This window comes from Ammospiza nelsoni, chromosome 4 (genome assembly GCF_027579445.1).
Source record: "Ammospiza nelsoni isolate bAmmNel1 chromosome 4, bAmmNel1.pri, whole genome shotgun sequence".
Taxonomy (NCBI): Eukaryota; Metazoa; Chordata; class Aves; order Passeriformes; family Passerellidae; genus Ammospiza; species Ammospiza nelsoni.
This window is the reverse complement of record NC_080636.1, coordinates 62,439,612-62,467,057: the sequence shown is the minus strand read 5'-3', so window position 1 is coordinate 62,467,057 and position 27,446 is coordinate 62,439,612. Positions and strand designations below refer to the sequence as shown.

Genomic DNA, 27,446 nt, shown 5'->3' with positions numbered 1-27,446 from the left:
CAGAGAAAGAGCTTGGAAAAAAACTGAAAAACAAGATGTGGCAGGGGAAATGATAATAGCCCAGAAAAAAAGTCCATGAAGAAAGACCAAGACAGAGAAATGACTGGGATCTGACCCATTCGGAGGTTTGGACTAGCATGTGATGCCAAGATGAGGCAGGTTAGGGCAAGATAGGTGACTTTAAAAAATGCCAAATAACAGATGTAGAACTCCCAAAGGCATCTGAAACTGCCTGAGCTCGGTGCTAAAACAGAAGCACATTTTCAAGTCTCCTGATTCTTCCATCCTATGCAAACCAATCAAGAGTGCTTCCCCGCTACTTCTGCTGGCACACACAGATGACAACACACACAGTACAGCTTCCAGCTCCTTTCCTGGTAAAATGACAAAGGATTATGCACTATATCTAACCTGTTCAGTCATACTAATGAACCATGAGGGATTTGGCCACAGCTTACAACATAAAACTTCTGTGTCCAGTTTTTAGGCCTTTTAAAACCCAGGCAAATACATAAAAAATTTACTAACAAGGCTTAAGCTGGTTGTCTGCAAAACCTGGAATTATTGACCGCCTGTGGAACACACATTTAAAGGCCAAATGAGGTTCAGAAAAATAACTTATCAGAACTCAATTGCTGTAACCATGAGACTCATCCTACTTGTCTCTGCAATCATTCATCCCACTCATCTTCCAGCTTCTCCAACAGCCACAGGTATGGTCCTGGAGATACTGCCCTTACTCAGTCCTAGAAACACATCTACACCATGAAATTAAGGCAATGGCATCTTGGAAAAAGAAACCAATTCTAAAAATACAGACTGCATTAGAATGCATATGAACAAAGGAAGCAAATGGGTCACAAAGCTTGTCTTATTATTGTATTTCCTATATTGACTATTTTGTTCTAACATCTCTATATCTTTTAAGCACAAAATTTCACAGAAAGATATCCCAGTGAGCAATGTTGTCATCAACAGGAATTAAGAAGAGAGATCCAGCATTTGATGTTTAGGCTATCAGTATAACACAGCTGTACTCCAATACCTGGTGAACCCCAGGTGGCTTTTAATTGAATGTTCTCCTGCATCTTCAAAACCTTCAACACTTTAGCCCAAGACTAAGTCTCTTCTAACAACAGGGTATTTGACATCTAGACACAGTGTGTCTCTCTAGATTTGCTTTTCAATACGCCAGGGATGTAAAAATTGCAAGATAGATCTCCTCTGTGGGGAAAAAACTTTCCCTCTCTAAAGAAACACAACAGAGCAAGATAATTGTTCTAAATAATTGTAGCTATTTTGCATTTCAAACACTGCACACTGGTTTTAGAGGATGGTTTCTGAGTAGCCTGAAAAGGGGATGTGGAAATAAGTTTCTATGAAGAAACTTCTGTTCCAGTTCTGGAAGGAAGAAAATTGTTCCTTTTATTGTAAGGATGTTGTGCACAAAAATTAACTCCTGAAACTTTGTTAATTAGTATACTTGGATATGCTGGTCTATTTCCTCTGGACAATGGGGACATTGGGGTGTATCATTTGTCTGTATTGGAGGCAGTGCCCTTAATAATCTAGCAATATCATTAACAGACTAGCCCTGCCTTTTCTACAGACCATATTGTACAAACAGTATAAAGAAAGTCTTCTTACTGAATCTTCATATTGCATATAGATGTCAAAAACCTCTAACATTATCTATAGTACAAACATCGACTGGTCTGGAGTTATATTTTTTACCCTCACTGCAACTGCTAAAATACTTCAGGTTCTGATTTTCACACACTATCTGAAATACCTTATTTAATTACACTGCTATTATATCAGATCACTACTAGAGACAAGAAAGACCATAAGTATTACTATATTTTTTTTAAGCTGCTGTATTGCATAGAGCATATAGTACAACCACTAATTATTTCACATTACTGTCAACTCACTACAGCAGGATGACTCCTAAAATAAGACACTTGGCCCACAGCCTCCTGGCATAGGTACATTGAACTGTGAAGTTAACCAACACAACCTCATTCAGCTGTCAAGAGCAAACATTTTTACTTTTGTTCCTTTCAACCTTCACATTTTCACCAACAAGGTATGGCAAAAACTTCCCCAGTAGCTATCAACAACTGTGTTTTTACTGGGGTGCGGGGAAGGAAACCATCTACACAGAAACCATCACCCAAGTACTTAGTCCTTCCTGCTTCCTACTCCCACAGTTGAAAGTGCACCAAATGAAAACGCTTTTGATTGAAAGACATAAATACAATGGAAATAGAATAGGGATAAAAATACATTTGTTTGTTCATATTAGCACAAAGATCAGTATAGTTCAGATATGACTTCTCTAGGCCCAAAATCTACAGCTTCCTGACTATCCCTACAGGAATGTTGATGGAAAAGTTCACATTTGGTTTCAAATCAGATGCATGCAAATACAAAAAAAAAAGGGCAGGTCCAAATTTTTGACTGTTGAGTGAAAAATGCAAGGAAAACAGGAAGGCCTCCCAGAAGTATCTGTACTGCAAGCTACCGACTGCTTTTAATTATATTTCAAGGGGTGCTCACTGCTGTACCATTGCCTACTCTCTTCCCATCAGTTTTTTTATCACTGTCCCACTGTCTTGTGCTTGGCATCCCTTCCAGCTACCCCAGCTTTACTATATATTCTTTCTTTCTTTTCAAATTCAACTTCTGGAGACGATCTCCAAAGGTTTTTTTCAAATCACGTCACTTGAGCTTCATCTACTTACTCCTGAAGAATCAAGGTACAGAGGATACAGTCTAAGAAAAAGATTCTTTTTTATTTACAACACAGCATTATCTTCCATTTCTCTAAGTGGCACCTCTAGAGCTGGTCAGTCTCTCACTAACTTTAGGTCCCAGGAACACACACACCTCTCAGTCTAGGCCTTGTGTAGGATGTTTCCAAGCTAACAAGAAACATAACGTGCTTATTTATCTCCACATTGTTAAAACATCTAGACAACACACTGGAATCCAAAGTATAAACTTCTCTCAGCCAATGCTAAATGCATCTTCTCCCCTAACCACCAGTACATGTAAATCAAACTACCAGCGCATGTCAATCAAACCACTAAAGTTTTGAAGCTTTTCTCATGTTACAAGAACACCAGTTTCTTGCCTAGATATTATACTTCTGTGATTTAGAGTCAATAATTCAATTTTGGCAAGTTACCAGATACATAAGCCTTTTTGCTAATGACCATATATAACAAAAGTTATAGCACCCTAGTCTTAGCTTTATAAAACTGAATACACAAGATATGGGTAATAACATCAACCACCACGGTATCACAGATTAAGTTCCACCTCTGTGAGCAAACCCAGTCTTGTCTGTGTCATGGAGAAACAAGCTGTAGTACCCATGAGCCACTGGAACTGCAAGGAAAAACCAGGAGAGACAATATCACTACAGAGCTCTAAGGATTTAAGTATCGCTGCTGGATCTGATGACATCCACAGCCTCAAACATCACTGCGAGCTCAGTCAAGAGGAGTTGGAAAAAAAGGAGAGACGGGTCCTGTGCTCTGGACTGCCCCTCTGTAGTGAATGCCATCAAAGTTGAATGAAGAGAGGATTAAGAAGTAGAAAGGCTAAGCACACTAAAGCACATAGTTCAGAGTCAGGATAGCATAGAGGCAATAACCACACATATCTGGGAACACTGCAGGTAGATTCCTTGGCAAGAAGGCATGATAACCTGGTGGCAGATCAGGGACAGGAGTGTCCAGAAGGCTTTTGAACATCTCTAGAGAAGGAGACTTTCACAACCTGTCTGGGCAACCTGTTTCACCTAGACCACACTGGCAGAATTGCCACACCTAGCCCTGTGCTGCCCACCCTCCTTTGGGGGGCTGCAGCTGCAAACATTTGGTCAGGCAACAAGGCAGATTAGAGAAGCAATCACTTGCCCAATCCTCATGCAACAACATGACACGCTCTGGTTGGCACAAACAAGGACAGCACAGGGACACAGGCTGGTGAAAGGAGTAATTTTGTGTTTCTAGTTTAGAGTATATCTAACGTTACCAGCCAAAGTCCTGCTGGGTCAGTGTGAGCTGCCTAGTGCTTCCCATCATTTTGCCTTCTCTACTTCCCTTGTTCAGGGCATTCCAGTTTCCCATTATCCCAGACATGGGTTTGTCCCCAATGAACCAGCATGTTGGTTTTGTTCTTTGTTGGGGCCAGACAGAGCAAGAGACAAATAGACAGACTACAGTAGTATGAAGCAGAAGCTTACAAAAGCAATGTTAGGCTCCACTATCTTGAAACAAAACCATTTAAAGGGCATTAGGTGGTGTTCCCCAATCGCCTAGACAGAAACAAGAGTTCTGACAGCAGGAGGGAGCAGCAGACAAGTAGCAGAGAAAAAGTGATAAAATTATGAGAAACAGCAAAAAGTCAGGGACTGCTGATATATTAGGAACTAGGAGGGAAACACCTGTGAAATGCCTCAAAGGAATTATGTCATGGTCCTCTAAGAAGGGGGTAAGGTCAGAGACACAGCTGAAGCATCTCCATACCAACGCACACAGCACAGGCAGCAAACAGGAAGAGCTGGAAAGCTACAATCTAACCACTATCACTGAACCATCATGCAAAGGACCACACAACTGGAATGCTGCAATAGACAACTGGAAAATTTTCAGAAGTCACAGGCAAGAAGAAAAAGCAAGCAGGTGGCTGCCCTCCAAGAAAAAAAAAAAAAAAAAAAAAAAAAAAACCAATAATAATAATAATAATAAAACACATTGACTCTAGAGAGCTGCCTTGGAAAAACAGCAATGAAAAAGCTGATAGCTTATGGGTAAAAATTAGGGGCTCAGCCAACAAACCATGGCTGGTGTTTATTACAGTCTACCTCATCAAGGGAAGCTTGTTGATAATGAGTTCTTCCTTCAGCTACAAGAGGTGTCATGTTTGCCGGCTCTGATCCTGCTGGGGGACTCCAACCACCCTGACATCTGCTGGAAAAGCAGCACAGTAAACTGTAAGCAGTCCAGGAGACCCTTGCAGACCCAGTGAAGAATGGACTAAGGACTCCAAGTTTTCAGAGCACACTTTCAGTTGCTGAATGAATTCATGGTTGGGATCCCCCAGGAGATGCCCTCAGGGACAAAGGAGCTGAACAGAACTGGCAGCCCTTTAAGGACATAGAGCCCAGGAGCTCTCAAATTACCACGTGTAAGAAAACAGGTAAGGGAAGCAGGAGATAACCATGACTAACCAAGGACCTCCTGATCAAACTAAAGTGTAAGAAGGAAATGCACAGTTCTACAGAAACACTGGCTAGAAAAAGGAAGATTGAAGTAAATATACTCCCCCCTTGACAAATAAGACATGAGAACTAGCAAAAACCAATATGGAGAAGGCTGAGCTATTCAACAGTTTTTCACTTCAGTTTTCAATATGAATCTCTCTTCCCACATTTCTCAGTTCCCTGAACCTCAAGGCTGGGACTGTAGACTGCAGTTCCCTCCACTCTAAGTGAAGCTCAGGTTGAAGACCTCTTGAGATACTTGAACATACATCAGTCCACAGGACCCACTGAGATGCATCCCAGGGTTCTGAAGGGATAGGCTGATGTTGAAAACAGCCAAGCAATTCTCAATCATATCTGAGAAGTCTTAGCAGTAAGGTAAATCCTCAGACTGGAAAAACATCAGGCTCATTTTTAAAAAAGGTAAAAAGGAAGACCCTGGGAACTACTTATCAAGCAGCCTCAGTCCACATCCAGTAAAATCATGGAAGATTCTCCTGGAAGACACATCAAAACATGTGGAAGACAGCGAGCTGCTTAGAGACAGAAAAGGGCAGATCATGCCTGACTCATTTGGTAGCCTCCCACAATGAAATGATTCCATCAGTTGACAGAGGAAAAGCAGATGTCATCCACCTGAACCTCTTGCAAAGCTGGAACATCCAGAGAAGTTGTGGATACCCATTACTGGAAGTGTTCAAGGTCAAGCTACCCAGGGCTTTGAGCAACCTGATCTGGTGAACACTATCCCTGCCCATGGCAGGGGATATGGCCTACATGATCTTTAAAGGTCCCTTATAACCCAAACCATTCTATGATTGTAGTCCCGCAGGCCAGTTCCTGGAGATCCACAGTTTTAAAACTTATACAGATAGATGGTGCTAAATGGTCATTTTCAATTAAAAGAAAGCTAGCTCTATTTAAAAATGCTACTTGGACCAAATGTGATGCAATCTGGATAAATACAGCACCAGCTTGCATGTTTCTGTTGCCTTGTCATTAGATACACAATGCAGCAACTGCTGGGGGCATCAGTATGTGGGAAGAGACAATTCACACAGACAGCTCAGAATATGGCTCTCCTAGCAGAGGCATTTCTTGCTGTACACCTAAAATGCCCATTTATTCCAGCAGGGTCAGAGGACAGCCATATCAAGTGTCTCCCTTTATTGACACAGATCTCATCTTTGAAAGGCAGCTTCTCATGACTCCATATGCTGTGGAAACTGCCTACAGTAACAAGATGCAATACCAAATTGAGCAGAGGCCCAGTAAAAGATTAAGTGGAAACAACACAGAGATCAGAGATCAGGTTCCTTCAGCTTATTTGAGCAATTCACAGAAAGAGGCTTCAAGGCAGCAGTAAGAAAACAAAGAAGCATCATGAACAAGGTCCCCCAGTACTACCTTTTTGCTTGCTTGTTTTGAAGAGAAAAAAGGTCTAGACAAAACCAAAAAAGTACACAGAATCACTTTGAAAAGGATGTTAACTCCTAATTTTTCAGGAAGACTATTCTGTCTCAGTCATTGTTTGCTCCACAAGCACTTTCAGACTTTGCTCAATGAAGTTTCAACCTCTTAGTAAGACAACCTGACTTCCTGTCTATATCTCCATACCATAAACCTTACTTCTCAATGTACTGCAAGACTTCAATGCATTCTAGGTTTAAGCTGGCACTAGATGTTCCAGAGATCAGATTTATCTAATCAAAGCAAGGTAGGGAGAAGGGATCTGAACCAGACAACCAGAACCACAAGTATCACTGCCACAAGAGCTCTTCCAGCAGGGGAAGAAGATACTTTTTTTAAAGGCTCCCTCCTCCTTCTGCGATTGCCTTCAAGTCTTACCCTGTAAGTAGGTGCATCCTGAGTTACACAATCCTGACTAACATGCTCTAGGGAATCCTGCTTGAGTAGGGAGGTTGGACTGGATCACCTCCAATGGTCCTTACCAACCTTACTCATTCTGTGATTTTAACTATGATTAGTTCTCTGTATGTAGGAAGCACAACAAAATTGCTCCCTGGTATGCCAGTTCTGCCTACCTGTGATTAAATATGCATAGAAAGAAAGAACATGCAGAAGGTTCCAGAGCCCGTAGGCAGCACAGCAGAGGCTCATAATATCCTTCTGCCCTCAGAGAAAGAGCCAGAGTAGATTGCTCAGCCTACATGAACAGCAGTTCAAAACCTTGATCTTGCCTGGACTAAGTGAACTAAATATCCCTGTTACATTTTTCTGATGTAGCAGTTTTCAAGCTAAAATTTTCCATTCCAGCTAAGAGTGAGAACAAAAGTATATGCAGGTTACATAGAATGCAATCTTCTGGAAAGCCACCTCAAAACCTAAATGCAATTGCAGTTCTTTTGTCTGTGGTTTTTTTACATCATGTAAGAGACAGTGCTGCCATTCTAAAACATCACCTTCAAGAGCACTATCTGCACAAAAAGCTGTGTAGTGTAAAGGAAGTTTTGGGAGTTCCACAATGAGCCTGCAAAATGCAAGCACCCTAGAAGCTTCGGCTAGAAAAAAAAAAAAGAAAGAAAGAAAAAAGAAAAAACTGGAAAACCTTTCATTGAGCTAACAATCAGTGAAAGACAGTAAGCATTTATTTAATCCCATTTATCTGCAGCCATGCACATGCACTCCTTTAACACTGAATCACAGTGAATCATGGAACAGCTGTGGTCAAAGGGACCTCTGTAGCTTATCCTCCCTGCTGCAGCTGAGCCACCTAGACTCAGCTGCCCAGGACTCTGTCCAAATGGCTTTTCAGTATCCCCAAGGGAGGAGATTCCACAACTTCTCTGGTCAACCAGAGGTAACCTGTTCTGATGGCAAAAAGTGTTTCCTGGTATTCAGAAGGAAGCTCCCACGTTTTGATTTGTGGCCCTTTCACAAAGAGGCTCAAGAATCACATCTCAGTGTGTTTGAGTAGTCATCTGGAACACATACACTGTTAAGCATGCAAAATGGATAGAAGACCTTTTCATCAAAAGAGGTCCAAAAAAAACCTAACAAAACCCATTTAGCTCATTTGTAGATGGTATGGATTGAGGACTCACTATGAGACGATATCACAACCCCTTTTCATGCAAGCAGCAATTCTGCAACTACTTCAGCTTCAAGCAATTGGTTTAATATACAATACTGAACAGCTAGAAATCTGAACTGCTGCCCTACTGTCTGAGCAATTTATGTTTTCACCTATATCCCAAACTGAAAGTTGCTTTAAGGACAATTCTTCATTGTTTGGTCCCAATTTAACTTCTCTCTGAACAAATTCACCTTTCTACTTCAAGTTTTATACAAATAAATGTCAGCTATAATCCTGACATCCTACTTGACAGATTAAGAGCCCTGCTTTCAGAGTCCTTGAAAAGCAAAAGCAGTCACTGAGGCAAATTAGGTCAACAAAGAACATCCTACGAGGAAAAGGAATTGAAGAGAGTTAAGAGAAACCAAAGATGAACTCCAACCTCCTGCATAAGCTTACCATTTCTTCCTGATGAAGTTTGAGGAGGGAAAAATGTCTTGGTGGAAGTCAAGTTACAGATTGCATGTGAAATTACCTGTGTGGCTATCAGAAGGAACTATTTTCCAGTGAACCAAAATTTAACACCCAAGAACCAACAGGAACAAAAGGATCTTAAAAGTTTATGAGAACCTGTCCTGGATCTACCACTTTTCCAAAACAGAAAAGCATCTGAAAAAACATTCATTGAAAGTAGTTAAACCCTAGCAGCAGCTCTCATGCCACCATTCAGTGAGGTGAGCACAGAATGGGGACAAAAACAACGACCAAACCAAACCCAGAATAACTGACATTCCACAAGCACATTCCACCAGCACATTCCTCCTTTTCCAGAGGTGAGTTTCAGTGCCTACCAGCTTTCAACAGTACACAGATGGTGTCTTAGACACACATCCTATGGCATACACACAGTGATATTTTGATGTAACTAAGACCTGAAACTCTTTGGATTAAAGAAGCCCTGAAATGTAAAATAACTTTTGCACATTTTGCATAAACTTGAACCTTATGTCAATTTTGTAAACTCATCATTAGTCCACAACATAGCTACCAAATGTTTAAGAGGTACAAGTAACATATGAAATCTTAGGAATAACAAGTTGTTCAGTCCATGAAAATGTGGTTAAAGCTACAGGTTAGCCAGATGACACAAGTGTTCTCAAAAATTCTGTTTATGAATTAAAATGAGGTAGCTAAGAATATACTAAGTTCAAGCAGACCTAGAGCTCTACTAAGAACTGACTACATGTATCAGAATAGTAAACTTTCCCCAGCAACTTAGATCACATTTTAAAGTAAAACAGTAAGATTGCTGTCAATTTTTAAAGTCTAGTGCTATATCCACTTTTTTTCCTGCAGCCCTATAACTGCTCACCAGCGTGGCCTATTGATACAGAGCAGTGCAAGTCTCAGCATATTTAACAGTAGGTCCTTGACAAGCAAATATCCTACAATGTAAACACCTCAGTCTGTCAGGTGAGATATCGTCAATGCTATGGGTCTCACGCTACGGAGCAATGCACGCTACATCAGTCTGAGTGAGTTCTTTCCCTGGGTCACACACGTCCTGTGCCAGCCTTGTATCACCCCAAACAAGAATATAAAAACAAAATGTTCTTCTTGCATCCCTCATCATATACATTCAGTATCTAATACTATAGTTAGGTCAAGAGGACTGTGCCTAACCAAGGAACCACTCAGTATTGCTTGCTTGGACAAGACATCAGCAAAACAGGAAGACTACACACAGCAGCATGAACAGCAGGATTCACATCAGACACCTCAGCCTTGCTGCTGCATGGTGCATTTGTATAAACAAGGTGAAACAATGAATTACAGGAGTCTGTGCTTATCAATCACAAGTACTAACAGCTGAAGTGAAGTTCACCCAGAACAAGAGGCAAAAGCTCAGTGTTTCCAGTAGGCTTCATGCAACCACAGTTTATTTTGCATACTTGCTTTATAGAAAAACCAAATCATTAAAAAGAGATACCTTCCTTTATTCACTATATGACAAAGATTTATTTGCCTACACATTTTTAAAAGAAAGACTTTTACATCCTGTAGTAATACTTTAATCAATGTTCCATTAGTCTAAGAAAGCATCTGAGACCTCTGCTGGAATGTGCTCCACTCATTTGTGCCCTTAACATCTACACATTTATCTACAGATTGTTTTTAAACCACATATGAACTCCATTAAGGACCACATGGTTCCGCTGAGATGCTAAAAGCAGATATTGCTACAGTAATCAGAAGCATTGTCCCATAACATTAATTATTTCTGCAAGATATTTAGAAAGCCATTCTAAACCCATACTGGACATTTGAAAGCAGTTTCAATGTCTGCAAGAGACCATCTGTTCCATTACTCTGTTCTGAATGATATGCAACAACTTCCCCTCCCTCTCTATTTGCAAATAGCTAACATCAGTATTTTTGAAGACCTTAACTTCCCAGAAAGACCCTATAACAAGTTTTCCAGTAGTGTTTGCATATTATCCTACCACCTCCTTCACTGCAAGAAATCATATTCTGATTTGATGAGTGCTTGTAAAGAAACATCACAAAATAAATTACTCTTTTCTTTATCCTCCAGAGATCCTCCTGTGCCAAGCAAGCAAACAAGGAAAAAAGTTGTTTTCTTGACACCAGAATTTTGGAAAAGAAACAAAACTGGGAAAAAGTCTAAAACCTAGATAGGTCCTAACATATTAACTGTCCATACAGTTAATACCTAACAGAAAGACAGACAGATTTCAAATTATGCATTGCATTAAATCCCAGAGAAGGCATCTGAATTGTACAAAGCATCATCCTCTCTGCTATAAAGTTTACTGTTGATTTTGTTCCTGAAGAGAATTCAACCTGAGGATTAATCCAGCTCAATGTTTGGTCCTCATAAAAAAAATGTTGTGGCTTGCCACTTCCACCTTACATCAATGACCCACTTATTTTAAGGTTCCTTGCACTCCAAGACCTTTCTTTGTTGGGTACATATGTGTGACTGACACTGCTCAGAGATTTCTTCCAGAAGTGTCTATCACAGCTACACATGCACAGGTACCAGCGCACAGTAACTCCTGGAGACGACACTCCATAACAGACCCGTCTGCACTCAGATGCCACACACTGAAGAGGTGTCCTTCTCATCCAGGAATTGGTCCATTTCCCTCGTGTCTTTCTGCCAAGTCCACCAGGGAGCACTGCAGCTGTATATGCCATGACAGAATGCCCCAAACCATTCTCTGGTGTCACTTTTGACAAAAGCCCTGTTGTCTCACGCTCCAGTCCATTGTTACTATGACAACAGTATTACAATGCCTCCCAATTACCAATGTATTATTTCAGTCCTGGTTCCTCCACCCCCAACAGCTGGTAGAGAAGGCAGCCTTATTCTTGGGTCTCTTTCAATAGGGCAAGTCTGAACTACAGATACTGAACTACACTGTAGATAGAAAAATGTGACTCAGCCCTCAAGGCTTTCATTTCTGTGATGAATATTGACATTTAGAAGCTCACAAAGCTTAAACAAGCAGTTAGAGGACATGAAATTATTTAAAACCAGAAACAAGTACTTAATTGAGACAACAAAAGTATTCTTCCACGCAAACTAAAACATGAAATTTCCATCCTGTGTCTGCTATCATGCAAGGTTCCTTTGAGAAAGGTCCCATGAAGAAACAGTATGAGAAGCATATTAGGTGTTTGAGTCACTAGGTATGCATCAATTTAAAATCACTTTGCTACTCAAAGAAGCAGGGTTCTAAACAAATGCTGTAACTTTCACAGCAGAAAGAGACCAAAATAATTCCTAACCCTTATAGTCTGACAAGCGTGCTTCCACAACAACTGCTCTGGCTTTGATCAGTATCTGAATAATAAATACTATTAAGAATAGCTAGGATTTTTATTTTGCATACTGGGACATATAAGAGATAGATGCTGTTAACAAGGACTGCTTGTGGTTAAGCTTATCAATACAAAGTATCTTTCCTCTCACATCATTAACTGCAGCTAACAGATAGGAAAGCTCCACACTGTAGGGATTAATTCACGTCCTCCTAATGGAGCAAAACTCACAATTCTGGTACACAAGAACAGTCTAAAGTTCTTTACACTCTTCTACAACTTAAAGTTCAAATACAAGTCACTGTCTCCCCACAACACACTATGAACAGTCAGTAACAGTAGTACTCCAGTACTTCAAAAGTCAAAGCAGGAATAACAACAATATTAAGAATCTTCTGGTATAAACAGCAACAGTGAAAACGTTTTACATTTTAAAGTACTTACTTGAGAGTATTTTCCAATTATTTTACAAGCCTCTGAACATCAGATATCCAGGAAGCCTCTTTGAATCTAAGCTTCCTTCTAGAACACCAGCACTCCAGGAGAGTCTTCAGGAATTCAGTACATCTCTCCCACAAACAGCATGCATAACCAGATCCCAGTGGACTTCAATTACCAACATCCCCTCTAATTCCTATTAAGGAGCTACTAGTCTTCTTACAGGCTTCTGTCTATCCAGCGGATAAATCTAAGTCAGTTTAATTAATTTTCAGTTAAGATACCAAATCTTCTCCCTGTCACCCCACCTCCAAAAAGAACTGGCTACTATACAATTTTGCTCCTTGACAGCACCTCTTATGCTTTTTTTAATTACTGTTTTAGGTAGTAAAATTAGACACTGCCTTAACTCTTGCAGTATTACAGTTCCTGTGCTTGGAAGCACTCTAAGTATTCTAAAATCTCTTGGGACAAAATTACCATAAACTGCAATAGTTTCACTATTTGCTGTACATGTCTTCTTTGCAAGGTGACCAAACAAATGAGTACTTCAAAGATTTTTGCAGTTCAATGATTTTTAGTAGTCCAATGATTTTACGACTTCTGCAATTCATTTGAGGTTTACTGTGTGCTGCTTCTACCCACAGAACACCTTTCATAGATTTTTTTTTAATCCTAACAGAAGGTTTATCTGCCCTGCAGAAAGGAGTCACATAATACTCCCTCCACATCTTTCAGTCAAAACATGTATACTAGCATTAGGTAATAACTAATGAATTCTTCTCCTTCCTCAGTTGTGAGGAAGCACAGCAGGATGAGGAATGTTTTGACATGCTTACAAAGAGGCATTTAAATAATAGTGATCTCTATATTAAGGGCACAACCTATACATCAGAAAAGCTGTTAGCTTAAAAAAGTTTTTGCTTGCTTGCTTGTTGTATCTTTAAAGTGCAGAAAGGGTAGAGGAAAAAAATCAATTCACACATAAATTCTCTGGTCAAAAAGAGACAAATGCACCTTGACAGTACCATTAGAGGTCATTTCATAGCACTGGAACAGTAAATTCATCATGCCACCGGATCTTTGCAGTAGATTTTATAACTAGCCTGAGGAAGCCAGTAAAAACACTACTCTCAAGTCACATTAAGTAATTCTAGGTGGATCCTTTTAACACTGCATGGACTAAAAGTGATTTTTAAAAACTTCTACGGCTTTGTACAGTGATAAAGGAAGCTTTTCAGTAGATAGAATTTTTTATTTCCCTAAAATTACTACAGTACTCTGCATGTTCAGATCTGTAAATCATGGCATCACCACAGATAAGCTTGTGTTTGCATATTTTGAAGGATGTCCTTTAAAACTAAGCAGGTGTATGACACCTGAGATAATATTTAGCCTAGCAGTCCTATAGATATCAACACTTAATTGGAGATCCACATGGAAAAAAAAATCTCTGCAAGAACAGCTTCTGCAGAAACAAATGCACTGGAGGGCAAAGCAAACCCAGACAAACTGCATAAGCACAGCTTCTGTAAGGTTATTTTTAGCCTAGTTTTTTTTTTTACCAAGAAAAAACCAACTGTGCTACACAAATAGTTTTAAAGGAGCTGTTAGCACACAGGAACTACCTTGAACTATTCCCATGCAGTGCTCAGCAACCAGAAAACCAAACCAGAAAGGAAATTAGGTTACCCTATAAATCTACTTCACCCATTTTTGGTGTCCATATCCTTCATACCAACTGCACACCCCTAAAAAATGGCTGAAGGTGAAGGAAGGCAGGAGGCAGAAAAACCAGAATATTCAACAGGATGACTTAACAGAAGACTATGCTTTTCAGCTTGGAAAAGAGACATTTAATAAAAGAAAAAAAAAACATATCTATAAAATCACAAAGGACATACAAACTGCAAACAGATATGACTGCTCACTAATTCTCACTAAATTCCTGAACAGCTTGCAATAAAAGTCATCAAGAATAATTTCCTTTCCAAAAAAAGGAAGGGGTGTTTTCTTTCAGCAAGACTTTTAAACTGCAAAATTCTCTTGCCACAGAACACCTTCAAAGCCAAAAGTATTACAGTATTTAAAAAGTGAATTAGAGCTTTGAGGAATTTTGTACACTAATTGCTATGCCACACAGTTCAAATGTAGGCTCTTTATCAAGTTCCTAAATTACTGATTGCCATGGGAAAGAAGGATACATTTAAGGATTTTACAGTCTGAAATCATGAGCTTCATTTCTGGCAAAAAAAAAAAGAGATATGTGGGTCTTCACATGAAAGTCTATGCTGTGTCAGACTGAAGAAACAGATCATTCTTTCTCCACAACCCAACATGCAGAACAGTCACTACCCTGACGTCACAGCATTCCTCCAAATGCACATTGCAGAGTTCAACGCTCATCCACTATTCCAGGACAAAATACAACACCAAGATACAAAACCACTTTTCATTAGCTCTAGAAGCAGTTCACAGACACTGAAAATGCATCTTCCTGACAGATAAACCAATCCTAGAAGTCATAAATATTGGAGGATGCTAATGATTGGTTCCAATGCTTCAATAAATTTATTCCAAACACTGATTACACAAAGCAAACAGTGTTTCAAGTATAATTACTTGGCAACTAAACAGATCTGCAGTGACTGAATACATGGCTGGAGAAGGTCAGCAAACCAGCTGAGTACTGCTTACCAAGACCTTCCCCTCCAGAAGCAGAACAAAAAAGTGACTGCCACCCAGGAGAGCCAATACTCCTGCCACACTCAGCACCCCTCCCTACATTGCCCTACAACTGCAATGTGCAATCAGTAAAACAGCAGAAAAAGAACTCACATGAGCTATCTGCTGTCTTACAGTTTCCTGGGTGCACAGTCCGGTGAGTTTTCACCAGTTCATGTATATTATTTCTACACAAGCTTCCTCCAGTGGCAGGGTTTGTACCTATTACTCTAATCTCAGCACAAAAGCTGAGCACCTACAGTAACTTTAGCACAAATACAGATACTCCAGTCCAACACTTGTGCTAGACACAAGAGTATTCTACTGGCTGGAGTCACTACGTGTCTTTTGCTGGTCTTTCTACTAGGCTTCCATGTCTGAGATTTTTCTCTGAAAAATCATTATTCATGAATGTGCTGCATCTCCACACGCTGTTCAGTTATCACTTTTTCCCTTTTTGACGTGTAAAGTGACCAAAAAAAGTGTTCTATGTTAGATGTAACACAGAAAATATGCAGGCTAGGGTGGCAAGGAAGCAGCAAAGGAGAGAAGGTAAAGTAGAAAATTCTCACTCATTTCATCATTCAGAAGAAGATGCCAAGAGTAGGTAGCCAAAAATGAGGTTAGATGACTAATTTCTACACAGTCTATCACTTTTCAAACAGATATCCAAATTCAGCAAAAAATTGCAGGTTATGTCAGGATTTCCTGCTCTTCAAACAATGCTTTTTAAAAAGCACGCCCTGCTTGTTTAACAAGAAGTGCTCCCAGGATGTGTTCTTTGAATTTTACTATTTTTTTAACAGACCAGTTTCTTCCATCATATCAGTTGCAACAGCATACACTTAAAGTGTAAACAGCAGTACTCCAAAATGTATTCCAAAAAGCTATATTACTTCCAAATGTATTCCAAAAAGCTATTAAAATATTCCTAGTCAGAATTCATGCCCTAAAAACATTGTTGCATTATCCTGGTATAAAACATACTCCTCCAAAAGACTTAAAATTAAAGTTGAAGACCTTAAAATATACGTTTCATTTAAAACTGCTAGAAAGAAACAGGAATTTTGCTGAAGACAACAAAACACACTTGCCCACTAGATATAAATTGCAAAATGACTATAAACATGACAGAATAGACCTCTTTGTCTAGACTCATGTCCTACCAGTTTTATAGAATCAAGTAAATCCTCAAGTAGCATCATACCACAGTACATAATAATCTGGTGACTGGTGCCACTGCCTTTAGTAGGAACTCACCCTGACAAATGAAACATCTGACTCAAGTACAACAGACATGGACAACTGTAACTAAACCAAGCAGAACAGCATCATGCTTGTTTGTTTAAAATAAATTATACAAAAATGCCCCAAAATTCCTCCACAGCTACTTGCAGGCAGATTGGAGAACTGTGTGTAGTGCTACAAGCCTGCTCAGTGCTTCCAAGTAATTCTACAACTGTTCCAGACGGCAGAAGGGCCTTGGGATTTGATCAGCAAGTACATGTTGAACATTTACATATACATGGATCATGCCCCACGTCTAGCATCAACATTTAGAGTCACAGATCTACCCTGTGCAGAGAATACAGAATGAAGGCCTGTGTAACACAAGCCATAAATTTAATCCTGTACTTCCTTTCACCAAGTCCACAACATCTTGCTGAATTAAGAGTGAACTTTAAAGGTACCATCAGTTTTTTCTGATCAGTACCAACAGAAATTAAGTATCTTCAATTTCCACCTGCACTATGCATCAAAATGAATGTATCACAATCTGCCTCTTCAGCTGACCTGCCCCAACTCCTCCAGAGTATCAGTCTTTAGACAAACCACTGAAAGCAACACTACCCATGCTGCCTTGCTCTGCCAAATCCTAAAACCTCTGTCACAACCAATCTATAAAGACAAAAGTGTGCTGCTGCACCCTTTCCTGCTCTAATACAAAGTTTCAAAAGCTGAAAAAGACAAATCTTTTCCAAAGCAAAAGATCAATTTTCTATTCAGCCTCTTACTGTCAAACTTTCTTCCATTTAATTTGGATTTTCAGTCAGCAGTTCCCAAAATCAGGCTGACTCCAGCAGAAAACAGACCAAAGTAATTACTTCCTTTAAATCCCATACTAGACTCCAGTTACTGACTGGAATTAAACTTACTTTTCTATTCAACATTGTCATAGAAGACTGTTACTGGAACCTGTATCAATGGATCTCTTCCCACATACTGCTGCATAATCAACGATATTCGATTTCTATAGAATATTCTCCATGTTTTACCTTGCATACAGAGATGAAATCATATTGCTTGTAAAAACAAGAAACAGACTGAAAATTATATTCTGGTGTTTCCTTCAGTTTTCCGTCACTCAATTTCTAGTGTTTATTGTTAAGTAATGACTTAAATATCGCAAAAAAGCTAACACAATATCTCATTCTGTAAATTTTGTAGCTTTCTATGAAGGAATTCTATGTAATAAAATTTTCAGAAAAAAAACATTATCTGAAAGTGTGATAATTGTGTCTTGTTATTTGGATAACACATAGAACATATAGTTCATAATCTTAACTGAAGTACCTAAAAGTCAGGCTTTTCTTTACATGTTTGATTAAAAAGAAATGGTGAGCAGATAATTTTATTCAGGTTAGTAGAAGTTAAAAGAGTGTAAGCTCAAGAAACTGCTCTGAGTGTAAAAAAAATAAATATAGAAGTTCCCATTTAGAAACAAAGTACTACTAGTACAGGAAAAAACCACAGAGGTTAAAGACATCCTGACTGAAAAGCTCTTTGTATGTTCTCAACAAATTTTAAACAGTTGAAGTGTTCAATTTTATTTGAAATTGCTTTGGCTCCAGGCTAAAAAACACATACTGAAGATAGATCACCCCTGAACAATGGTGTCCTGTAAATTGTACTGGAAAGCTCCAGAGGACTGACTTGTTTCTCCATACTGCATGGAATGAAAGGTTTACCATCTTCCAAACCACTACTACAACATATAGAGCAGCCAAAACACCAAAGACTTTATCTAGTAAAGCTAGTTTTCCCGACAGCAACCAAGAAATTCAAACCTACATATTCCAGATTTTAAATGCTGTAATTTAACAAACAAGGAGACTTCATCCAATCTCTCCAGGATAGATTTTCTGATGTAAGTTCTGCAAACTCTACAGACAAGAAAAAGTTAAATTACTATCAGTATACCTACCTGCTGGATTAAAAGTAGTTCACTTTTAAAACAACCTCTCATCAAGTTCAGCACATAAACAATTACAGCTTCACAAAACATAATCAGGTAAAATTTCAACCTAACAGGTGACAGACACTTACCAATACACACATCTATTTTGCCCTTGATAGCAGCCTCATGCAAAGGAGTGTAGTTCCAGTTGTCCCTGGCGTTTGGGTCAGCCCCCTGACACAGCAGCAGGCTGACCACCTCTGCGTGGCCAAAGGAGCAGGCGTTGTGCAGGGGTATCAGTCCTCCGTCGTCGCGGGCATGGACATTGGCTCCTGTCTGCAGCAAGTGCTCTACAACATCCTTCCTTCCAAAACCTGCAACACAACATACTTCTGTTCATTTGTCTGGCAAAACAACGGGATCTAGTACCTAAAACCGTTCACTCTTGGTTCACTGTACATTATTCATGTTCTTCATCTACTTCTTGCTTAATTTCACCATAAAGTCAGACTCTGTTCACCTGCTCAAACAACAGCTGGACAATTCACTTACAGTCATGACAGAACGGAACTGTGTTGTACCAGAGCCTGCCACTCCATCTCATTAAGACATTCTACAAAGGCTGAGCATGCTGAATGATGACAGGGATGTAAGGAAAGCAAGAGAAGCATCAGTTGTACCCTCTGTTACATATGCCCACTAGGGTTTCCACTTTAAACCTTCCTTCAGTTAGTCAAAAGCCTTCACATGGTAATAGTTAAGACACCCAATTCTTCGCCAAATTTTCAGAAAATTTAGTAAAAAACTAACTGACTTCCCTGAAGAGCTGGAAGAATGCTTTCCCTGGTGAGTAAATACATCAACTAGTCAGTTTGATCAGTTTAAGTCCAGCTGAACTGTTTCACCCATCACCCAGTTAATGACACTTTATCTCAACATAGCAAGAACTCCTCCAAATGCCAATTCCAATCTCTGTAAAGCTGCTATGTGCACAGTTTGACTTATGACCCAGAAGACTTATGATTCTTCTTAGGTGTTTTTCCTCCTCCTTTCACCTCCTTGATTTAAGAACAAGACTCCAAAAGGAGATAAATTTTACAGAAGTGTATAATCACAGGTTAAGCACATCTGTAGGTATCACTGGGACCTTAAGCAAAGCTGGAAAGATGTGCTTATTAAATGCAATCCCACTTGTTAGAGCACTAAATACAGTTTATATGGGAATAGAAGCCCTTGAGGTAGAGGAGCACTCTTAGAGACATGATCTTTTCAAAACTGTCTTATGCTATAAGCAAAGGGGGAAAGAAGTCCAGGCTAAGTCATTGTGTGCCACTGCTTTACTACAGCACACACCAGGATCAGACCTTTACCCTAAGACTTTCCCAAGCACTTCTCCCACTTCACTAGGCAGAAAACAATTAAACTAAGTGATTTAACCAAGTAAACTGAAAAGCCTTCAAGCTGGGAAAAAGTGCACGTAGCACAGTACTACTGAAGGTCTGACATTTTGCATTTATATCCTCTTGTAAATTCCTTCCAAAAATTTTTAAATGGGAAGGAGACATATTGCACAAAGTATCAGAAGATAATTCAAGAGAACAAGTTACTAGTCACAAAGAAAGCAAACTTTCTACTAAATAGTATACTTGTGACACTAACAGAGTTCATGTACCACAAATGCTGCCAAAAACATAAAAGAAAAAATCTCAGAGTCAAGGCCATTAATTTATCAATTCATCTTTTTTTTTTTTTTTTTAACATGAAAAAGTGTGCATTTTGCAGGCTCTGAGGCTGTAAGACTGCCAGGATGTTTCTTAATTGACTACACGATTTGCATTCTTCATTGTATCCATATGAATCCAGCTGAAAATTATTAACCCCATTTTAAGTGGCACAAGGCAGAACTGAACAGTGTCTTGGCTTTACAAACACCCATGTGAGGTCAGACATCTCTCCTATGACAAGGACACAGGGCACACCTGCAACAAGCTGAGTCAGAGTAGTGTCAGAGTGATGTCTCAAGCAAAGCTTTCCAGAGCAATGTAATCTCATTTGCTCTACATTGCAGCACAGGTGGAGTGCTTGATTCAGGTGTCTCTGCACAGAGTGGAAGTGTGTCCGAAGTTACCAACTACCTCCTGCTGTGTCCTGGCTCTCCCTCAAGGAACACTCAGTCACTACTTAGATCAGCTCTGCCTCTGCAGTTGCTTATCTTACTCATATATGTCAAAGCAGCTTGTATTTTTATGATTAACAGCTTCCTAGCTGACAGACCAACTTGACCAGCTCTCAAACTCTGACCACTGGCTACTTCCCAACCCAAGTGAGATCCCTTTAGGATTAAAGCTGTATACTCCAGAAATTTTCTAGAGCACAGCTATTCATGCGAGCCTTCACAAAGTGATTAGACTTTCAACAGTTATTACTAGTGATATCAAAGGCATGCTTAGGAAAAAACTGCTTTCCCCCAACAGCTTTTTGCCATTACTACACACACAAGCAGAAAGAAAACAAGCTCTATCACTGAAGCTTTAGCAAGTCACCTTAAATCAGGTTTCTCCAAGCCTGAACTTCAGTGAGACCAAAAACATTCCACTCTGTGATCCCAGTTCCATAACTTTCAAAAGCCCCTCCTGGAAGCTTCTACCTCTTCTTGGTACAGAAGTGGGCATTAAGGCACAGTTCAGCAATTATTAGTAGTACTCTCTATATCCCTGGATAAAACACTAGAAAGAGAACATCTGTAAACCTAAAAGAATGTGTTGCACAAGAATGCAAGGAGCTAACTTCCTGATAAAAAAAAAAGTTTAACCTCCCCTAAAATGGGTGTGGAACTGGTCAAGCTTATGACTGTGGCTATATGAAGGAACTGAGTAAGACTCAGCTTATTTCTACCAGGTCCATCCACCCAGTCACCTCTGACAGAGGTGCTATTATTAATGATTTACCAGCAAGGACTAGGTCTAAAAACATATGAAACAAGGTGCCAGCAGGAAATACAAATGTTTCCTTTTATAGGGCTCAGCATTGTTTCAGAAGGGAAAAAGCAAGTCTGTTCCCAAGCTAGCTCTAGAAAAAAAGCTCAGATTTCAGACAAATGCTCACAGGAGTCCTCCCCATCCAGGTAAATTAATGGTAGAAAAGTCACAGAAAATCAGCTTTGGTATGTGAGCACTCTGCATGGAGAATGACACACAGAGAGTCGTGAATGCATCACTGTCAGCCTGCTTCAAACACAATGGACCAACACAGGCACTTCAACTCACAAACCACAGAATGATGCACAGGACATACCTTAGGCTGAGAAGTAAAGGCACACCATATCCCATACAAACTGTACCTAAAACGTGACACCTCATCACAGACTAAAATCTCCCAACTATTAAAAAAAGTCAATAGCATTCCCAACAGGAAAAAAAAAGTACCTCCCACATACACACTGAAAAACCAAATCATTTCATTATGCCGGCAAAAGGGGTATTTTATCAACTATGTGTCAACAACACCATCAAATGCAGAATTGTTGGGCCAGTTTACAAGAACAGTAAACACTATCCTTACAAGTATTTTCAGCTACTGAGGGGCATATAGTACAGTAAAGATGTCCCTGTTTTGGTGAAATAAACAATGACAGTTAAGATCTTTCTCTAAGGAAAAGAAGTAACATGTTTAGATCAAAGGAATGCAGTCTAAAGACAAGTGAGTGAAAAAGTTTGTCTTATTCAACCCAGTTTGAAGAAGAAAATTGCTAAGCAGAACACAGAATATTCCAGTGAAGAGGGTAGAAAATACAAGAGAAAACAAGTTACTTCTAGAACGAGTTAACAGCTCAATTATTTAATGAACTCCTCAGCACAGGATTGTTGTCAGCTTATTGCAAAAGTTCTATGCCTTCTCGGTGATTTCTCACAGGCAGCTCCTCACAGCACTGACTCCTCCTTCTTCAGAAAGCAACCAGCAAACTCCAACCCTTTTGTAGCACTCGTCTTCTTATTGGACACAGCTGTGGCTTGTTAAGGGCAGGCCTGTTCCTAATCTTTGGTGATTAGTACAGCTGCAGCTCCTCAGGGGTGAGACTACCTTCTGCACTATTTTCTCATATTCTATCCCTCCACACAAGATGGCCCTCTAATAACATTTAAAAACTGAGTTTTGTTCAGAAAATTGCTAAGCTACAAACTCCAAGTAGAGTACTCAGAGAAGTATCATATGAAGAGGTAAGTGTATAACTCTTCCCTAGGTATCTGCTTTTGTCCACCAGTATGGATAAAAAGTTACACCAAACACCTTTGTCCATGCTTAGCACAGATGCTTTTTAAATTTTTTTAGCAAGCTAGTTTTTATTGAAAAATACTGAATGTAAAAGCTATGCATACATTAATACCTCCACTTAATTTCTTTTTTTTTTTTTTTGTACATGTTTTAAAGTCACTCAGTCACTTTCAAGTCTTTAAAACCTGGGGTTTGGGTGCTGCTGTACAATGTCCAAAGCCTGCACTAGTACCAGAGACACAAATATCCTGCAATCCATACAGCAGCTGAGACAGTACTGAGTTTTCCTCTGTCCAAGCAAGGAGGATGAAAGGAAAATTATAGTTTGCTCAACTCTCGGGGCCTCCCGCTGGTCAGAGTGACCCCAAGAAAAGTTAGAAAGTCTCTTTTCCCAGTTCGGCGCTCAAAGAAGGAGTCAGAGCTCTTCAATTCTCGGTCTCAAGGTTGTTTATTGTATCTTATCTATAAAATATTTTCTCCTGTCCAGCTGAGGTCTGCTCAGCAAGACAGTCCAAGGCACTCTGCCTGCCCCCGGGGCAGTGTTATGTCTTTATACTAAAAACTACGTATACAATGTTTACAATTACTTTCCAATACCTATCAGCTATGTTAGACAGTGAGCTTCTACTCTAAACCAATCTAAAAGTGCCAACATCTCAGCAGAAGATGGAAGCCAAGAAGAAGAAGGAGAAAGGCTGGACACACCCAGTTCCCTCCATCTTGCCGCCAGAACCCCCATGCTAAAAACCCCAAAGTCTACATTTTCACCCTGTGATAAGTTCACTATCATTCTACTTAAACTGTTGTGGCTTGCAGATCTTCATCTAAGGTTGGTAACTTGCTCCACAGGTCATAATCAAAACCACAGGCATCTTGGGCTCTGTGCCAGGGTCTCTGAGCCCCCTGGCAGGAGCCTTGGCTGCTCAGGACAGCCAGAGAGATGTCCTGGGTTCTGACACTCAACCTCTTCCCGCTTGCAAGAGAGGCATCTATAACTGTAATATCACCTCAGTAATTTCTCCTTTATTAACAGCTAACCAAAGCAGGTCAGATTTATTCAGCACACTACTTGACACTTCAACACAGAGCTGAAGAACCACCTCCCCTTTATTCAGTTCAATTGGCACTTCAGGTATGCCATACAGAGAAAATGTGGATAAAACTGTTGCTCCAATTTGATGTGGCCACGTACGATTTATCTGGAAGGGAATAATGCACAGGTGACTCCGACTCCTAGAAACAGATTTAAAAAGCTGGGAATGGGTCTGAATAACTGGTAACAGATTTCATCCCTTGTCTTACCTCCAGCTTACACCTATGCTAAGGATTCTGAATGCTCTCAGAAGTCCCTCTTTTTATAGTCCTGCCACAAGAAAGGACGTAAAGGTAATTTTCAAATCAGAAACCTTACAAAGCTTAAGGAAATCCAAACTTAGTACTTTTTACAAGGAACTATAACTGGGGAAGTTATTTCTTCCCTATTACAGTGAAAGAACTTAACTGCCTGGCATTGCTGCCAAGATAGACATCTGAAAAAACAGCTGAGAAGTCAAGTAGCCAGTGGGAGGGGGAAGGAAAAAAACCCCAACAAAATTCAGTCCCAAAAACGGGAAATTAAGAAGAAATTAGAAGAAAAATTTCTCTTTCACAAATCACAACATCAGAAGTGAAGTTCTATTCATCTAAGAGTTTAGCTTCAAGAAGCTTGAAAAAAGCAGTTTAAAACACGACATCCTGCACTCTCATCCACCCATTCCCCTACTGAAGGCCATACAATTCACATCTAGGTATGGACCACAAACACGGGCTATTATCCAAAAAAGAGCTTCCTATACACGGCAGACTGTTGTGCTCATAAGCAAACAGGTTTTATTTTACCTTTGGCCCACAAAGGAGATCAAATCAACACACTGCCTCACTGGCAGGTATACACTGCTTAAGATCAGCTGCATTCGAACAACATGCTTGCTTACAGGCCTTTCCAAAATGCAGGCTCTCAAGATGTATGCAATAAGAAATCTGCCTAATTCTCTTACATGTCTAATCCACTGGCACCAGACAAGCAGCAATTTGAGATAAAGTAGGTATGGTATCTAAGGAAAGTCTTTAAATCTAGAAAAATAGATATGGGAATTTGTTAGATACAAGAACTTCATCTGCTATTTTCCTCATGCTATAGCAAACCACCTTCCACTGCTATTACAGTAACATCTTAATAATATTATCAACTTTCAAAACCTTAGCCCCTTCAGTAAGTTTTGTCCATTTCTTCTCTAATCAGAGCAGATATTACCCACTGCAGTTTGTACAGGCACTGAAGTCACAACCTGAGATCTCAGAGTTTTAGAGGAAGCACCAAGATCTAATTTTAAGTCTGAATCCAAAATTAGCAGAGCAGACTCAAGCCTTCCAAAACATTAAGAACTTCATAAGCACACATGTAGTTGGTACCAGCATTATGTTCAGGGTTCATCAAAATTAAGTCCACCTCCATACCCCAGAAGGTTACTGTGTTTTAAACTCCACTTGCTTAAGCCCCGTTTCAGCAGTAGAGCTCAGGGAGCAGAGAATAATGAAAAGGAAACAGCTCAGGACCAAAAGTTCCCTTAGGGGCATTGTCAAACGCCTCTTACACTGCGAAAATGAAAACAAACCCATACAATCTCTGAGTGTGTTATCTAACTGATAAATGTACAGCACTGTTCAGAGTGCCAGGCAACACTGCACCATAAAATGTTCATTTTGCTACTGATTTCAACAGTGATTTAGAGCCACATGCCAGCAGTTAAACACTGATCATTTGATACAAACTTGTTAATTATTTTAATTTATGTGTACCAGCGCACAACAAAGCTAAAGCCAGATCTCCACTATGTAAAGTCCAGTTCTGTAACACTGTGGCACACCTCAGAGAACTCTCAGACTGACCACAAACCTAGCAATTGTACAAGTCCTGAGTTAGGAGTAATGATTTAAAATACTTCCTTCATTTTACTTTTATCATTAATTTTGTGTGCCTTGTGCCCCCAGTGAAGAATACATCCCATAAGAAATATTCTTTTTATGAACTGCAGTAGTCTATTACAACTCTATTTGCCAAAATGTAATATTTACTTCCAGTTATTCTACACTGTTGGACCCTACTGCTAAATTTCTTTTATAACACTAGTTCTGATCACAATGACATGTCTGCACAAAGAGGTGTATTGTAACTTATACAGTTCAGCTGTTCCACTTGATCCCTTTCCCCAGCCTACTCAGACCACAAGAGATGCAGACTCGAACCAGCAACCATACCGAAAGAAGTTACAAAGTACAAGGAAGGCATCAAAACTGATGCCCATGAAGTGCATGTGCATCACACAGGAGTCCCCGAGCTGTTACAACACAGGTGAAGCCCTTACTTCAAGTCAACTCTGTCCTGAGCTCCAGTTTCTTGCTTCCTAAGTCCACTGCACAAGTTTGCAGCAGCCCATGGATATCAAACACAGAGATCACTATCCACACTTTTAGATCTTACAGTCTCTCTACACTCTCAGGATCTCCTCTCCCACTCGTCTCACCCAGAGAAGGTGATTTAAAAGCGTTCTCCCAACAGCCTGTAGCGAAACGCCGCCGGGGAAGAGAGCGTGCTCACACTCTTCCAACTTAGGCTTGCCCACTCCCGAATCACCGCGGCGCTGGAGGCCCCTGCCCGAAGCTATTCCGAGGGGAATCCTGCCTGTCCCGCTCGCTGTCACTGCCCGGACGGGCACGGGAGGCCCCGGTACCCACCGGCGGCGAAGTGGAGCGGCGTGGACTTGCGCCCCGCCATGTCCTTGGCGTTCACGTTGCCCGTGTCCACCAGGCGCTTCACGCGCGTCACGTCCCCATTCCTGCAGGCCTCCAGCAGCTCGCGGAACGCCCCGCTCGCCGCGCCCGGGCCCGCCGCTTCTGGACTCTCCGCCGCCGGGCTCGACGCCGCCGACGACGACGCGGACGAGGACGACGACGAGGAGGAAGAGCCGCTGGAGCTGCTACCCGAGCCCGGCGGCGGGGCCGGCGCGGCGGCGCCCGAACCCTCCGCGCACTCCGCGGCCGGGGGCCGGTCCGCGTCGGGGGGCGCCTCTCCCTCGGGGCCGGCCAGGCTGTGGCGCTGCGCGGCCGGTGCCAGGCTGGGGCTGCGCGGCGGCGAGGCGGCGGTGGGCGGCGGGGAGGCCGGGCCGGGCGGCGGGTGGTGGTGGTGATGGTGGTGCTGGGAGCGACGCGGCGGCACCGCCGCCATCTTCGCGCCGCTCCGCCCCTCCCGGCCCCGTCACTGCGGCAACGGCGCCGCCCCGCCCGCGCTTCCGCCTGCCCGCCAACCCCGAGAGCCGCGCACGGACGTGACGCCCGCCCTGGGCCCGCGGGGCGCGGCCGCACCGGCCCCGGCACCGCCCCGAGTGGGGCGCGCCTGCCCCCTGCCGGCCGCGGCGGGCGGGCCGGGGCGGGGCCGGGGGCGCGGCCCGGGAGGGGTGGGGCGGGGCGGGCGGGGCCCGGGCGGGGCCGGGGGCGGGGCCCGGGCGGGGCCGGGGGCGCGTCCCGGGAGGGGCGGGGCGGGCGGGGCCCGGGCGGGGCCGAGCCCGGGCGGACAAGCGGGGCCCGGGCGGGGCCCGGGAGGGGCGGGGCCGAGCCCGGGCGGAGCCCCGGGT

At 41.4% G+C, this 27,446-nt stretch overlaps 1 protein-coding gene across 1 annotated transcript in view; it reads right to left on the bottom strand.

Moving 5' to 3' along the window:
• TNKS (tankyrase) overlaps window positions 1-27,040 on the bottom strand; it is a 127,944-nt gene extending 100,904 nt beyond the window's left edge. Inside the window, exons 1-2 of the mRNA XM_059471159.1 lie at window positions 26,551-27,040; window positions 18,654-18,878 (exon numbers count right to left, since the gene is read on the bottom strand). Of these exons, the coding sequence (XP_059327142.1) occupies window positions 18,654-18,878; window positions 26,551-27,040 (715 nt within the window). The remainder of the gene's footprint in view (window positions 1-18,653; window positions 18,879-26,550) is intronic.
• Window positions 27,041-27,446: the final 406 nt, after the last annotated feature.